We start from the raw sequence: 14,453 nt of genomic DNA, 5'->3' as shown, positions 1-14,453 counted from the left end.
CTATGGGATGGACTTGGACCCCCAAACACCCCCTCAGTGCTTCAGTTTCCCTCCTTTGAGCCCCCCCCCATGAACCGGGCCCCCCCCGGCCCCCACCCACCCCGGTCTGGGCCATCCCGAAGGGCCCCGGGTTCATTCCCAGGAACAGGACGGCTTTTGGGGAGCGCAGGAAGCGCCGCACGAAGTGGCTGTGGGGGTCCCAGGCGTAGTCCAGGGGGTCGTACACGTGGGTCACGGGGGGGCCGGGGGGGGGCAGCGCCCGCAGCTCCTCCCGCAGCTCCTGCTCCAGCGCCAGGAAGCGCCCGGCCAGGCCTTCATCGGCCTCCTCCTCATCGGCATCATCGTCATCAGCATCATCATCATCGGCATCATCGGCATCATCGGCATCACCGTCCTCCTCCTCAGCCTCCTCAGCCTCCTCCCGCCGCCGCTCCGGGGCCCCCCCGGGCACCGCGTTCGGTCCTGCCCCCGCCATCCCACATCGCCTGGGGGGACACGGGACAGCGTGACACGGGGGGACACGGGGGGGACATGGGGACAGCGTGACACGGGGGACACGGGGGGACATGGGGGGGACACGGGGGGACACGGGGGGGACATGGGGACAGCGTGACACGGGGGGACACGGGGGGGACACGGGACAGCGTGACACGGTGGGACACGGGGGGGACACGGGGGGGACATGGGGACAGCGTGACACGGGGGACACGGGGGGGACATGGGGGGGACACGGGGGGACACGGGGGGGACATGGGGACAGCGTGACACGGGGGGGACACGGGGGGGACACGGGACAGCGTGACACGGGGGGGACACGGGGACAGAGGGACACGGGGGGACACGGGGGGGACACGGGGGGGACAGAGGGGATGGGGAAGGGACATGGGGGAACAGTGTGACACGGGGGGGACACGGGGGGACATGGGGGGGACACGGGACAGCGTGACACGGGGGGGACACGGGGACAGAGGGACACGGGGGGACACGGGGGGGACACGGGGGGACATAGGACAGCGTGACACGGGGGGGACACGGGGGGACACGGGGGGGACATGGGGGGACAGAGGGGACGGGGAAGGGACATGGGGGGGCACGGGGGGGACATGGGGGGACAGGGAGGGACACGGGGGGGACAGGGAGGGACATGGGGGACACGGGGACAGACTGACACGGGGGGGACAGGGAGGGACATGGGGGGACACGGGGACAGACTGACACGGGGGGGACAGGGAGGGACATGGGGGGGACGGGGGGGACGGGGGGGACACGGGGACGACACGGGGACAGCGTGACACGGGGGGGACAGGGAGGGACATGGGGGGACAGGGAAGGACATGGGGGGGACAGGGAAGGACATGGGGGGACAGGGAAGGACATGGGGGGGACAGGGAGGGACATGGGGGGACATGGGGGACACAGCGTGACACGGGGGGGGACACGGGGGGGACGTGGGGGGGACAGGGAGGGGACAGAGGGGATGGGAAGGGACATGGGGGGACATGGGGGGACATGGGGGGCACAGCGTGACACGGGGGGACATAGGGGGACAGGGAGGGACATGAGGGGACATGGGGGGGACAGCGTGACACGGGGGGGGACACAGGGGGGACGTGGGGGGGACAGAGGGGATGAGTGGGACAGGAGAGGGGACGGGGAGGACGGGGGAGGCGTAGGGAGGGACGAAGGGGACACGGGGGGACACGGGGGGCCTGGGGGGGTCACAGGACAGGCTGGGGGGGACAGGGAGGCCGCGGAGCCCCCCAGGTGTCCCTTTACCCCCGCCCAGCTCTCCCAGGGACCCCCAACCGGCCCCGGGACCCCCCAACTGCTCCTCCCCTCCCCGGTCCCGGCCCCGCCCCGTCCCCCCCCGGGGGCCTTTTACAGCCCCCCCGGCCCTTCCCACCCCCCTTTTCCTCCCGCAGCCCCCCCTCCGTCCCCTTTGACGTCACGCGGAGGTCGCGTGACGTCACCGCGGCCGCCCCGGTGCCCACCTGAGCGCGCGCTCCGCAGGTAACGCCGGGCCACGCCCACCGACCCCGCAGGCCGCGCCCCGTTACCCCTAAACCCCGCCCCCCGCTCACAAACCACGCCCCCTCCAAGTAAGTCCATTCAGAAACCGCGCCGGTGACTCCGCCCACTTCTCCAAACCACGCCCACAAACACACCCCCCTCATTGGTAAATCACCCTGTTGACCCCGCCCCTTCTACAAGCCCCGCCCCCACGCCGTTCCCGGCGTGCCCCGCGCGGGGGGAGGGGCCCGGCCCTTTGTCCCCGCGCGCGGGTTTCCCGTCGTGCTTTGCGGCGGGAAAACATCCCCTTCCCTTCCCCCTTTTCCCTCCCCCCCCGCCCCTCACAGGGACCCCCCCACCCACCCAGGGGCGCGAACACGCGGGGGGGACACGGGGGGGCACCCACGGGGGGCTGGGGGGAGTGTGAGGGGAAGGGGGCGTGGCCTGAGGAAAACACGCCCCCTCATGGGGGGCGGGGCCTGATGAGGGCTCGGCGGGGCGAGGGCGCCCCCTGGCGGCGCCGGGAGGATCCTGCCTCCCCCCCCCCACACCCGTGTCCCCAAATTCATCCCCCCCCCCCAGTGTCACCAAATCCTTCCCCCGATGGCACTGCAGTGTCACCAACCCCCCCCAGTGTCCCCAACCCCCCCCAGTGTCACCAAATCCTTCCTCGATGGCACTGCAGTGTCACCAACCCCCCCAGTGTCCCCCGCCCAACCCCCCCCAGTGTCACCAAATCCTTCCCCCGATGGCACTGCAGTGTCACCAACCCCCCCAGTGTCCCCAACCCCCCCCAGTGTCACCAAATCCTTCCCTCGATGGCACTGCAGTGTCACCAACCCCCCCCAGTGTCACCAAATCCTTCCCCCGATGGCACTGCAGTGTCACCAACCCCCATTGTGTCACCAACCCCCCCAATGTCACTGCAGTGTCCCCAACCCCCCCAGTGTCACCAAATCCTTCCCTCGATGGCACTGCAGTGTCACCAACCCCCCCCAGTGTCACCAAATCCTTCCCTCGATGGCACTGCAGTGTCACCAACCCCCCCATTGTGTCACCAACCCCCCCAGTGTCACCAACCCCCCCAATGTCACTGGAGTGTCACCAACCCCCCAGTGTCACACCCCCCCTCAGTGTCACCAACCCTCCCCAGTGTCACCAACCCCCCCCAGTGTCACCAACCCCCCCCCAGTGTCACCAAATCCTTCCCTCGATGGCACTGCAGTGTCACCAACCCCCCCCAGTGTCACCAACCCCCCCCCAGTGTCACCAAATCCTTCCCTCGATGGCACTGCAGTGTCACCAACCCCCCCCAGTGTCACCAACCCCCCCCAGTGTCATCAAACCCCCCCAATGTCACTGCAGTGTCACCAACCCCCCCAGTGTCACCAAACCCCCCCAGTGTCACCAAATCCTTCCCCTCGATGGCACTGCAGTGTCACCAACCCCCCCCAGTGTCACCAACCCCTCCCAGTGTCACCAACCCCCCCCAGTGTCACCAACTCCCCCCAATGTCACTGGAGTGTCCCAAAGCCCCCCTGTGTCACCAAAATTCCCCCCAGTGTCACCAACTCCCCCCAGTGTCACCAACTCCCCCCAATGTCACTGGAGTGTCACCAACCCCCCCCAGTGTCACCAAACACCCCCCCGTGTCATGGAGTGTCCCCAAGTTACCCTTTGTGTCCCCTCCTTTGTCCCCTCCCTATCCCCGTGTCCCCCCTTTGTGTCCCCCCATGTCCCCTGTCCCCTCCTTTGTCCCCTCCCTGTCCCCATGTCCCCCTTTGTGTCCCCCCCGTGTCCCCTGTGTCCCCTGTCCCCCCTGTGTCCTGTCCCTCCTTTGTCCCCCCCCGTCCCCATGTCCCCCTTTGTGTCCCCCCCATGTCCCCTGTCCCCCCTGTGTCCCCTGTCCCTCCTTTGTCCCCCCCGTCCCATGTCCCCCTTTGTGTCCCCCCTGTGTCCCCCATCCCCTCTTTTGTCCCCTCCCTGTCCCCGTGTCCCCCCCGTGTCCCCTGTCCCCCCCTTTGTCCCCCCCGTCCCCATGTCCCCCCTTTGTGTCCCCCCTGTGTCCCCTGTCCCCCCCTTTGTCCCCCCCATCCCCGTGTCCCCCTTTGTGTCCCCCCCCCATCCCTGCAGTGCCACATCGCGACCACCAGGTGGCCCCCGAGGGACCCTGGAAAGGACCCCCCCCCACCCCCGGCCCTGTACTGGGGGTGAACTGGGCCAGACTGGGAACACTGGGGGTCACCAAGGGGGTTGGAGGGGGGAACTGGGGGGTCCTGGGGGGGAACTGGGGGTTTGGGGGGGGTCACCAAGGGGGTTTTGTGGGGGAAATTCAGGGGTTCGGGGGGGGGGGGGAATGGGGGTTTGGGGGGCATTTGAGGGGGTCTCAAAGGGATTTTGGGTGAACTGGGGGGTCCTGGGGGGGGGGAAAATGGGGTTTTGGGGAGATTTGGGGGTCCTGGGGGGTCCTGGGGGGTAAATGGGGGTTTGGGGGAGTTTGGGGGGTCACAACAGGATTTTGGGGGGAACTGGGTGGTCCTGGGGGGGAAAAATGGGGGTTTTGGGTGGGTTAGAGGGGATTTTGGGGGTTCCTGGGGCCACTGGGACATACTGGGGGTCCCGGGGGGGATGCAAAAGGTTTGGAGGGGGGGTTGGGGGGCTCCTGGGGACACTGGGACATACTGGGGGGTCCTGGGCGGTGTCAGAAAGGGTTTGGGGGGGATTTGGGGACATCCTGGGGACACTGGGACATACTGGGGGTACTGGGGAGTCCCGGGGGGGTGTCACAAAGGGTCTGGGGGGGGAATTTGGGGACATCCTGGGGACACTGGGACATTCTGGGGTTACTGGGGGGTCCTGGGCGGTGTCACAAAGGGTTTGGGGGGATTTGGGGACATCCTGGGGACACGGGGACATTCTGGGGTTACTGGGGGGTCCTGGGCGGTGTCACAAAGGGTTTGGGGGGGATCTGGGGACATTTCTGGGGTTCCTATTTGCCCCCCCCCAAAAGCAGCAGCTCCTGAAAAGTGACCGTTTATTGGAAGCAAATCCTGGGGGGGGGATGGAAAAAACACGGGGTGGGGGGGGAAGGGGGGACACAGGGGTGGACATTTTTGGGGGGGGAAGGGGAGGGGACGACATGGGGACACCCCGGGGGGGTCCCCGGCTAAAAACACCGACTTTAGAAAAAAACACCAAAACTCAGGAAAAACCCCCCAAACCCACCTTGGAGGGGGGGGTGTGTGACAAGGTCGGGGACCCCCCCCAGAGAGGAGAGACCCCCCTCTATCTGTGTGTGTGTGTGAGGGGGGGGGGCACCTCCCCTGTCCCCAAGGGGGGGGGTTGGCGGGGAGGGGGGGGGGACACACAAAGCGGGCCCTTGGGGACACGGGGGGGGACAGAGGGGCTCGGGGGGGTCTGGGGGGGGCTATGTACAGTGGGGGGGTGGGTTTAGCTGCGGGGGGGGTCCCTCTCCTTGCCCTCGGGCTCCTCGGGGTAGGGGTGCCACGTCAGGCGCTCCTCGTAGAAGGCGATGACGATCTGGGGGGCAGATGAGGTTGGCGTCCTTGGCCAGAACCAGGTCGGCCTCGTCCGTGTCCTTCCTGGGGGGCACAGGGCAAGGGGGGGTAATTTGGGGGGCAACGGGGGGAAAGGGGGGGGGCAGGGAGGTAAGTGGGGGGGGGTTAGAGACAAAGGGGAACACGGAATTTAAGGAGGGCACGGAGGTAAAGGGGGGTACAAAGGTAAAGGGGGCACAAAGGTAAAGGGGGGGGGCATGGAGGTAAAGGGGGGGCAGAGAATTAAAGGGGGGGTGTGGAGATAAGGGGGGGCACAAGGGTAAAGGGGGCACAAGGGTAAAGGGGGGGGTAAAGATAAAGGGGGGACATGGATAAAAGGGGGGCACAGAATTAAAGGGCGCACAAGGGTAAAGGGGGGGGTAAAGACAAAAGTGGACACAGATAAAAGGGGGGCACAGAGATAAGGGGGGCCACAGAGATAAAGGGGGCACAAGGGTAAAGGGGGGCACAAAGGTGGGCCACAGAGATAAAGGGGGCACAAGGGTAAAGGGGGGCACAAAGGTAAAGGGGGGGCATGGTGGTAAAGGGGGGTAAAGATAAAAGGGGACACAGATAAAAGGGGGGCACAGATAAAAGGGGGGCATGGAGATAAAGTGGGGCACAGAGATAAAGGGGGAACAAGGTGAAGGGGCAGAGGAGTAAAGGGGGACACAGGTAAAGGGGGGGCATGGAGGTAAAGGGGGGTAAAGATAAAAGGGGGGCACAGAAATAAGGGGGGGTCACAGAGATAAAGGGGGCACAAGGGTAAAGGGGGGCACAAAGGTAAAGGGGGGTAAAGACAAAAGGGGACACAGATAAAAGGGGGGCACAGAGATAAAGGGGGGCATGGAGGTAAAGGGGGGCACAGAGATAAAGGGGGCACAAGGGTAAAGGGACAGAGGGGTAAAGGGGACACAAAGGTAAAGGGAGGGCATGGAGGTAAAGGGGGGTAAAGATAAAGGGGGACCCGGATAAAAGGGGGGCACAGAAATAAGGGGGGGCCACAGAGATAAAGGGGGCACAAGGGTAAAGGGGGGCACAAAGGTAAAGGGGGGTAAAGATAAAAGGGGACACAGATAAAAGGGGGGCACAGAGATAAAGGGGGGCATGGAGGTAAAGGGGGGCACAGAGATAAAGGGGGCACAAGGGTAAAGGGGACAGAGGGGTAAAGGGGGACACAAAGGTAAAGGAGGGCATGGAGGTAAAGGGGGGTAAAGATAAAGGGGGACACGGATAAAAGGGGGGCACAGAATTAAAGGGGGCACAAGGGTAAAGGGGCAGAGGGGAAAAGGGGGGCACAGAGATAAAGGGGGGGCATGGAGGTAAAGGGGGACACAAAGGTAAAGGGGGGGCATGGAGGTAAAGGGGGGTAAAGATAAAGGGGGACACGGATAAAAGGGGGGCACAGAGATGAAGTGGGGGCATGGAGGTAAAGGGGAGCACAGAATTAAAGGGGGGGCACAGAGATAAGGGGGGGCACAAGGGTAAAGGGGGGTCACAAGAGTAAAGGGGGCACGGAGGTAAAGGGGGGCACGGGCACAAAGACAGGGGACACCAACAGGGAGACACAGACACAAATGGGGGGCTCTGGGGGGACATGGACACAAACAGGGGGGTCAGAGGGGCACAGACACAAATGGGGGGGTCAGTGGGGGCACAGGCACAAATGGGGGCTCTGGGGACACACAGACACAAACAGGGGGCTCTGGGGGGACACAGACACAAATGGGGGGCTCTGGGGACACACAGACACAAACAGGGGGTCAGTGGGGGCACAGACACAAACAGGGGGGCCAGTGGGGGCACAGACACAAATGGGGGGGTCAGAGGGGGCACAGACACAAATGGGGGGGTCAGAGGGGGCACAGACACAAATGGGGGGCTCTGGGGACACACAGACACAAACAGGGGGGTCAGTGGGGCACAGACACAAACAGGGGGGTCAGAGGGGGCACAGACACAAATGGAGGGCTCCGGGGGGACACAGACACAAACAGGGGGGCCAGTGGGGGCACAGACACAAACAGGGGTCAGTGGGGGCAAACAGGGGTCAGTGGGGCACAGACACAAACAGGGGGCTCTGGGGGACATGGACACAAACAGGGGGCTCTGGGGGGACATGAACACAAACAAGGGGCTCCGGGGGGCACCCAGGGGGTGGGGGGCACCGGGGGGCCCTCACCACTTCATGAGGAACATGAGCTGCCCGCAGGAGTCGGTGGCCCCGATGATCTTCTCAGGCTGCAGCCCCCGGTCGAACCCGCGGGCGATGTCGTTGCTCTGGGGGTTGGGGGGAAAGGGGGTTTTTAGGGGGAAAAGGTTTTTTTTTGGGGGGAAGGGGGTTTTTGGAGGCAGGAGGGGGGCACAGCCCGGTTGTGGCAGTTGGAGGCCACAGGGGTTGGGATGTTGTGCCCAGGCTGGTGCCCATGTCCCCATTCCATCCCTGTGTCCTCATCCCATATCCCCATGTCTGTGTCCCCATCCCATGTCCCCATTCCATGCCTGCATCCCCATCCCTGAGTCCCCTCCCCATGTCCCCATTCCTCCCTATATCCCCATCCCTGCATTCCCATCCCATCCCTGTATCCCCATCCCATATCCCCATTCCATGGCTGTATCCCCATTCCATATCTCCATTCCATCCTATAACCCCATCCCATATCCCCATCCTCATGTCCCCATCCCATCCCTGTGTCCCTATTGCATCCTTGTATCCCCATTCCATCCTGTATCCCCATCCCATATCTCCATCCCCATGTCTCCTCCCCATGTTCCCATCCCATATCCCCATCCCTGTATTCCCATCCCACGCCCCCATCCCATCTCTGTATCCCCATCCCATATCCCCACCCCTGCATCCCCATCCCATCCCTGTACCCCCATCCCCATGTCCCCATTCCATCCCTATATCCCCCATCCCATATCCCCACCCCTGTATTCCCATTCCACGTCCCCATCCTATCCCTGTATCCCCATCCTTGTGTCCCCTCCCCATGTCCCCATCCCATCCCTATATCCCCATCCACGTCCCCATCCATCCTGTACCCCCATCCCCATGTCCCCATCCATCCCTGTATCCCCAACCCATATCCCCATCCCTGCATCCCCATCCCATACCCCCATCCCCATGTCCCCATCCCATGTCCCCATCCCATCCCTATATCCCCCATCCTGTATCCCCATCCCCATGTTCCCTCCCGTGTCCCCATCCCATCCCTATATCCCCCATCCCTGTATCCCCATCCCATATTCCCCTCCCTGTGTCCCCATCCCATCCCATATCCCCATACCCCCCTCCCCGTGTCCCCTCCCCATGTCCCCATCCCATACCCCCCTCCCCGTAGTCCCCTCCCCGTGTCCCCATCCATCCCTATATCCCCCATCCCATACCCCCCTCCCCGTGCCCCCTGCCCGTGTCCCCCCTCACCTCCCTCTTCTTCTTGGCCCGCCCGTCCTCGCTGCCGTTGCCGTTGCCGGGCAGCCCCTTCCTCTTGGCGCCCTCGGGGCGCTCTCGGGGCCGGGTCCCGCCGTCCCCGTCCCTCATCCTGCGGTCCTTGCGCAGGAACTGCGAGATCAGCTCGGGGCAGTCCAGGTTCTTCTCGGGCTCCCACGTGTTGTGTTCCCTGCCACGGGGCCGGGGGGGCACTCAGGGGGCACTCAGGGGGCACCGCGGGCCCGTGTCCCCCACCTCAGCGTCCCCGTGGCCCCTGGCACACATTGGGGTCACCGTGGTGTCTCCATGTCCCCTGGCACACATTGTTGTCACCTCAGTGTCCCCCCACCCAGGAGTTGTGTCCCCTGGCACACACTGGGGTCACCTCAGTGTCCCCATGTCCCCTGGCACACACTGGGGTCACTGTGGTGTCTCTGTGTCCCCTGGTACATATTGGGGTCACTGTAGTGTCCCCGTGTCCCTGTCACACACTGGGGTCACTGTAGTGTCCCTGTGTCCCCTGGTACATATTGGGGTCACTGTGGTGTCTCTGTGTCCCCTGGCACACACTGGGATCACTGTGGTGTCCCCGTGCCCCCTGGCACAGGGCAGGGTCACCTGTGTCCCCTCACTTGGGAGGTGTGTCCCCTGCCACACACTGGGGTCACCCAGGGGCACCGTATCCCCGTGTCCCCCCCCCGGGGGCCCCTGGCACAGGGCAGGGTCACCTCAGTGTCCCCATGTCCCCTGGCACAGGGCAGGGTCACCTCAGTGTCCCCCACCCAGGAGTTGTGTCCCCATCACACACTGGGGTCACTGTGGTGTCCCTGTGTCCCCTGGCACATATTGGGGTCACTGTGGTGTCCCCGTGCCCCCTGGCACACACTGGGGTCACTGTGGTGTCCCCGTGCCCCCTGGCACATATTGGGGTCACTGTAGTGTCCCTCTGTCCCCTGGCACAGGGCAGGGTCACCTCAGTGTTCCCCCACCCGGGAGTTGTGTCCCCATCACACATTGGGGTCACTGTTGTGTCCCCATATCCCCTGGCACACTCCCTGTGTCCCCCCACCCAGTGTCCCCTGGCACACACTGGGGTCACTGTAGTGTCCCTCTGTCCCCTGGCACAGGGCAGGGTCACCTCAGTGTCCCCCCACCCGGGAGTTGTGTCCCCGTCACACACTGGGGTCATCTCAGTGTCCCCCCACCCAGGAGTTGTGTCCCCATCACACACTGGGGTCACTGTGGTGTCCCCGTGTCCCCTGGCACACACTGGGGTCACCGTTGTGTCCCCGTGTCCCCTGGCACAGGGCAGGGTCACCTCAGTGTCCCCCCACCCGGGAGTTGTGTCCCCGTCACACACTGGGGTCACTGTGGTGTCCCCATGTCCCCTGGCACACACTGGGGTCACCTCAGTGTCCCCCCACCCAGGAGTTGTGTCCCCATCACACACTGGGGTCACTGTGGTGTCCCTGTCACACACTGGGGTCACTGTGGTGTCTCTGTGTCCCCTGGCACACACTGGGGTCACTGTGGTGTCTCTGTGTCCCCTGGCACACACTGGGGTCACTGTGGTGTCTCTGTGTCCCCTGGCACACACTGGGGTCACTGTGGTGTCCCCATGTCCCCTGGCACAGGGCAGGGTCACCTCAGTGTCCCCCCACCCAGGAGTTGTGTCCCCATCACACACTGGGGTCCTCACACTGTCCCTCCCCCCTGTCCCATGTCCCCAGGTGTCGTGTCCCTGTCACACGCTGGGTCCCCACAGTGTCCTCACCCCTGTTCCCTGTCCCCAGGGGTGTCCCCCTGTCCCCAGGGGTGTCCCCAATGTCTGAGGTGTGTTCCCCTGCCCCCAGGTGTCCCTGTCCCCGTCCCCCAGTGTCCCCAGCGTCACTCACTCGGAGAGGCCCTTCCACTTGAGCAGGTACTCGGCCTGGCCCCTCACCCCACTGCTGTGCCCCCCACATCCCTTGCTGTCCCCAATGTCTGAGGTGTGTCCCCAGGTGTGTCCCCATGTCCCCAGGTGTGTCCCCTGGTGTGTCCCCAGGTGTGTCCCCAATGTCCAAGGTGTGTCCCCATGTCCCCAGTGTCACTCACTCAGAGAGGCCCTTCCACTTGAGCAGGTACTCGGCCTGGCCCCTCACCCCGGTGCTGTGCCCCCCACATCCCTCGGTGTCCCCAATGTCTGAGGTGTGTCCCCGTGTCCCCAGGTGTGTCCCCATGTCCCCAGGTGTGTCCCCAGTGTCACTCACTCGGAGAGGCCCTTCCACTTGAGCAGGTACTCGGCCTGGCCCCTCACCCCAGTGCTGTGTCCCCCACATCCCTTGGTGTCCCCAATGTCTGAGGTGTGTCCCCATGTCCCCAGGTGTGTCCCCATGTCCCCAGGTGTGTCCCCAGTGTCACTCACTCGGAGAAGCCCTTCCACTTGAGCAGGTACTCGGCCTGGCCCCTCACCCCAGTGCTGTGTCCCCCACATCCCTTGGTGTCCCCATGTCCCCAGGTGTGTCCCCATGTCCCCAAGTGTGTCCCCAGGTGTGTCCCCATGTCCCCAGGTGTGTCCCCAGGTGTGTCCCCATGTCCCCAGGTGTGTCCCCAGTGTCACTCACTCGGAGAAGCCCTTCCACTTGAGCAGGTACTCGGCCTGGCCCCTCACCACGCGCCGATCCAGCACCTTCTCCACCACATATTCCTCCTCGTCTCCTGAGGACGAGCTGTCGGCTGCCCGCCGGCTCCTCCTGCCCATAGCGCAGCGCCCGCGGCTCCTGCGGGCACAGGGGGCACCTGGGACAGGGGCACCCCAGAACAGGGGCACCTGGGACCCCAAATGGGGCACCCAGGACCCCAAACGGGGCTCCTGCGGGCACAGGGGGCACCTGGGCTACAGGCACCCCAAAACAGGGACACCTGGGACCCCAAATGGGGCACCTGGGCCAGGGGCACCCGGGCCAGGGGCACCCCAAAACAGGGGCACCTGGGACCCTAAACAGGGCTCCTGCGGGCACAGGGGGCACCTGGGACAGGGGCACCCCAAAACAGGGACACCTGGGACCCCAAATGGGGGGACTGCGGGCACAGGGGGCACCTGGGCTATGGGCACCCCAAAACAGGGGCACCTGGGACCCCAAACAGGGCTCCTGCGGGCACAGGGGCACCTGGGACAGGGGCACCCGGGACCCCAAGGGGGCACCTGGGACCCCAAACAGGGCTCCTGCGGGCACAGGGGGCACCTGGGACAGGGGCACCCCAAAACAGGGGCACCCGGGACCCCAAATGGGGGACTGATGGGTCCTGGGGTCCCAAATAGGGCACCTGAGACCCCAAACCAGGGGCCTGGGGGCTCCTGGGGGCACAGGGGGTACCTGGGCCAAGAGGACCCCAAATGGGCACCTGGGACCCCAAATGGGGGGACTGGGGAACGGGGAAAACAAAGGCAGATTTAGGGGGTAGAAAGGGCAGTTTTGGGAGCAAAAGGGGCAGGTTTGGGCAGAAAAGGGCAGATTTTGAGTGGAAAAGGGGTAGTTTTGGAGATAAAAAGGCAGATTTTGGGGGTGAAAGGGGCAGTTTTGGGTGTGTAAAGGCGGATTCTGGATGTAAAAGGACAGATTTTGAGTGTATAAAGATACATTTTGCGTGTGGAGGAGGCAGATTTTGGGTGAAAGAGGGCGGATTTTGGGTGGAAAAGATGCAGTTTAGGGCATAAAAAGGCAGATTCGAGGTGTAAAAAGGGGAATTAGGGATGTAAAAAAGGAAGTTTTGGGTGTAAAAAGGTGGATTTTGGGTGCAAAAGACACAGTTTAGGGCGTAAAAGGGCGGATTTTGGGTCTAAAAAGGCGCAGTTTTGGGTGTAAAAAGGCAGATTTGGTGTGTAGAAAGGGGCAGTTTTAGAGGTAAAAGGCAGATATGGGTGTGAAAAGAGGATTTTGGATGTAAAAAGGCGGATTTTGTGCATAAAAGGTGGATTTTGGGTGTACAAGGGCGGGGTTTGGGCGGGAAGGGCCCCGGGCGGCTCATCCCGGATCCCGCGCCCGGGAATCCTGAGGGAACAAAGGGAAGGAGCCGCTCCGAGCCCAAAAGCGCCGCTTGGAGGCCAAAAACCGGCGGCTCCGAGGCAAAAAAAGGCGGGTTTGAGGCGAAAAAAGGCAGCTCTGAGGCGAAACCCGCCGGTCTGAGGCGAAAACCTGCCGATTTGGGGCAGAAAACCGCTGTTTTGAGGCAAAACCGCTCTGTGAGGCAAAAAGATAAGTTCAGAGGCAGAACACATCGCTTTGAGGCGAAAAACCGCCGGTTTGGGGCAAAACCCAGGTGTTTTGAGAGGAAAAATCAGTTCTGAGGTAAAATCAACCGGTTTGAGCGAAAAAAAATGCTGGTTTCGGGCAGAATCAGACGGTTTGGGGTAGAAAACCGCTGCTTTGAGGGAAAGGCCGCTTTTATGAGGGAAACCCCCGCTGCTTTGGGGCAAAAAGCGGCGGTTTAAGGGGTATAAAAGTGGGGGGGGCGGGGAGGGGGTCTGAGAGAGGGGGCGGGGCCATGAGCGCGCCCCCGCCCGCCATTGGCCAGCGCCGCCGCGCGCCCGCGCGCTGATTGGCCGAGCGCCCTGCCGCTCCCCACAGCCACGCCGCGCCGCTATTGAGCAGTGCAGCTGTCACTCCGCGTGCCGCCCCGCCCCCACTCCGCCGCTATTTGCCGGAGAGGCCGTCACTTAGTATGCGGTTCCGCCTTCAGCCCGCCGCCATTGGCTGGCGCACGCGTCACTCAGCGCGGCGCCGCGCCGCTATTGGTCGACGCGCCAGTCGCTCAGCGCGCCGGGGCCCGCCCCCCCGCGCTGCCGCCCATTCACCCGCCGCCGCCGCCGCCGGTACCTGCGCGGGGAGCGGCTCCGGCGCGGGCCCGTCCGCCGCGGTCTGGCCGCCCCTCCGAGAGGAGCCGCCGCCGCTCTCCGCGCTCCGCCCGCCAAAAACCGCCCGCAGCGCGCAGGCGCCGCCGGGCCGCTCTCCCGCGCATGCGTACCACCACCATTCCCCCCCCCCAACACACACGCACTGCCCAACCCACCGCGCCGGCGCGCGCGCTGACCCAGGCGCACCTTGTAGCGGCGGGCGGGCGGCCCCTCCTCGCCGCCGCCGCCGGGGGACTCGCGGCCGCCGCCGCCGCTGCTGCTCCCGCCGCGCTCCGGGAGCCGCGCTGGGCCCGCCGCCGGCGCGCGCAGATCGACGCCCCTCTCCTCCAATCAGCGCCGCGCCACCTCGCCCTCACCCAATCAGCGCCGCGCATGGGGCGGGCCCTCCGCCGAGCCAACCAATCAACGCCCCCGCAGTGGAGTCTCCGGGCCGGAGCGGGAAAACTAGCGGGGGGCGTGCCCGCCAACCTCTCACCCTATCAGCGCACGGCGTGGGCGGGACTTAAATCCCCTCGGCCAACCGGCGCGCGCGGCACCTCTCGGGGGCCAATCGGGCCGA

The 14,453-nt window shown here is 64.7% G+C and overlaps 2 protein-coding genes across 2 annotated transcripts; both read right to left on the bottom strand.

Annotated features, from left to right (window-relative positions):
• SMUG1 (single-strand-selective monofunctional uracil-DNA glycosylase 1) lies at positions 1-2,031 on the bottom strand. The gene is made up of 3 exons (XM_064638707.1): positions 1,992-2,031; positions 101-485; positions 1-12 (listed from the first exon to the last, which is right to left on the bottom strand). Exons 2-3 carry the CDS (start codon positions 473-475, stop codon positions 1-3), a joined length of 387 nt encoding a protein of 128 aa, XP_064494777.1. The 5' UTR covers positions 476-485; positions 1,992-2,031.
• Positions 2,032-5,030: 2,999 nt separating this feature from the next.
• CBX5 (chromobox 5) lies at positions 5,031-14,189 on the bottom strand. The gene is given in 6 exon segments (XM_064638785.1): positions 5,031-5,556; positions 5,558-5,612; positions 7,750-7,847; positions 8,995-9,190; positions 11,604-11,759; positions 14,081-14,189. Coding segments are annotated over 5 exon segments (582 nt in total). The 5' UTR covers positions 11,741-11,759; positions 14,081-14,189; the 3' UTR covers positions 5,031-5,460.
• Positions 14,190-14,453: the final 264 nt, after the last annotated feature.

Source organism: Pseudopipra pipra, chromosome 30 (assembly GCF_036250125.1).
Source record: "Pseudopipra pipra isolate bDixPip1 chromosome 30, bDixPip1.hap1, whole genome shotgun sequence".
Classification (NCBI taxonomy): domain Eukaryota; kingdom Metazoa; phylum Chordata; class Aves; order Passeriformes; family Pipridae; genus Pseudopipra; species Pseudopipra pipra.
The sequence above is the reverse complement of the archived record's forward strand: the minus strand, read 5'-3'. Positions and strand labels throughout refer to the sequence as shown.

What these genes read in the sequence shown, in the direction of transcription:
- SMUG1 (XM_064638707.1), bottom strand. Translation starts at nt 475, where the DNA reads ATGGCGGGGGCAGGACCGAACGCGGTGCCCGGGGGGGCCCCGGAGCGG.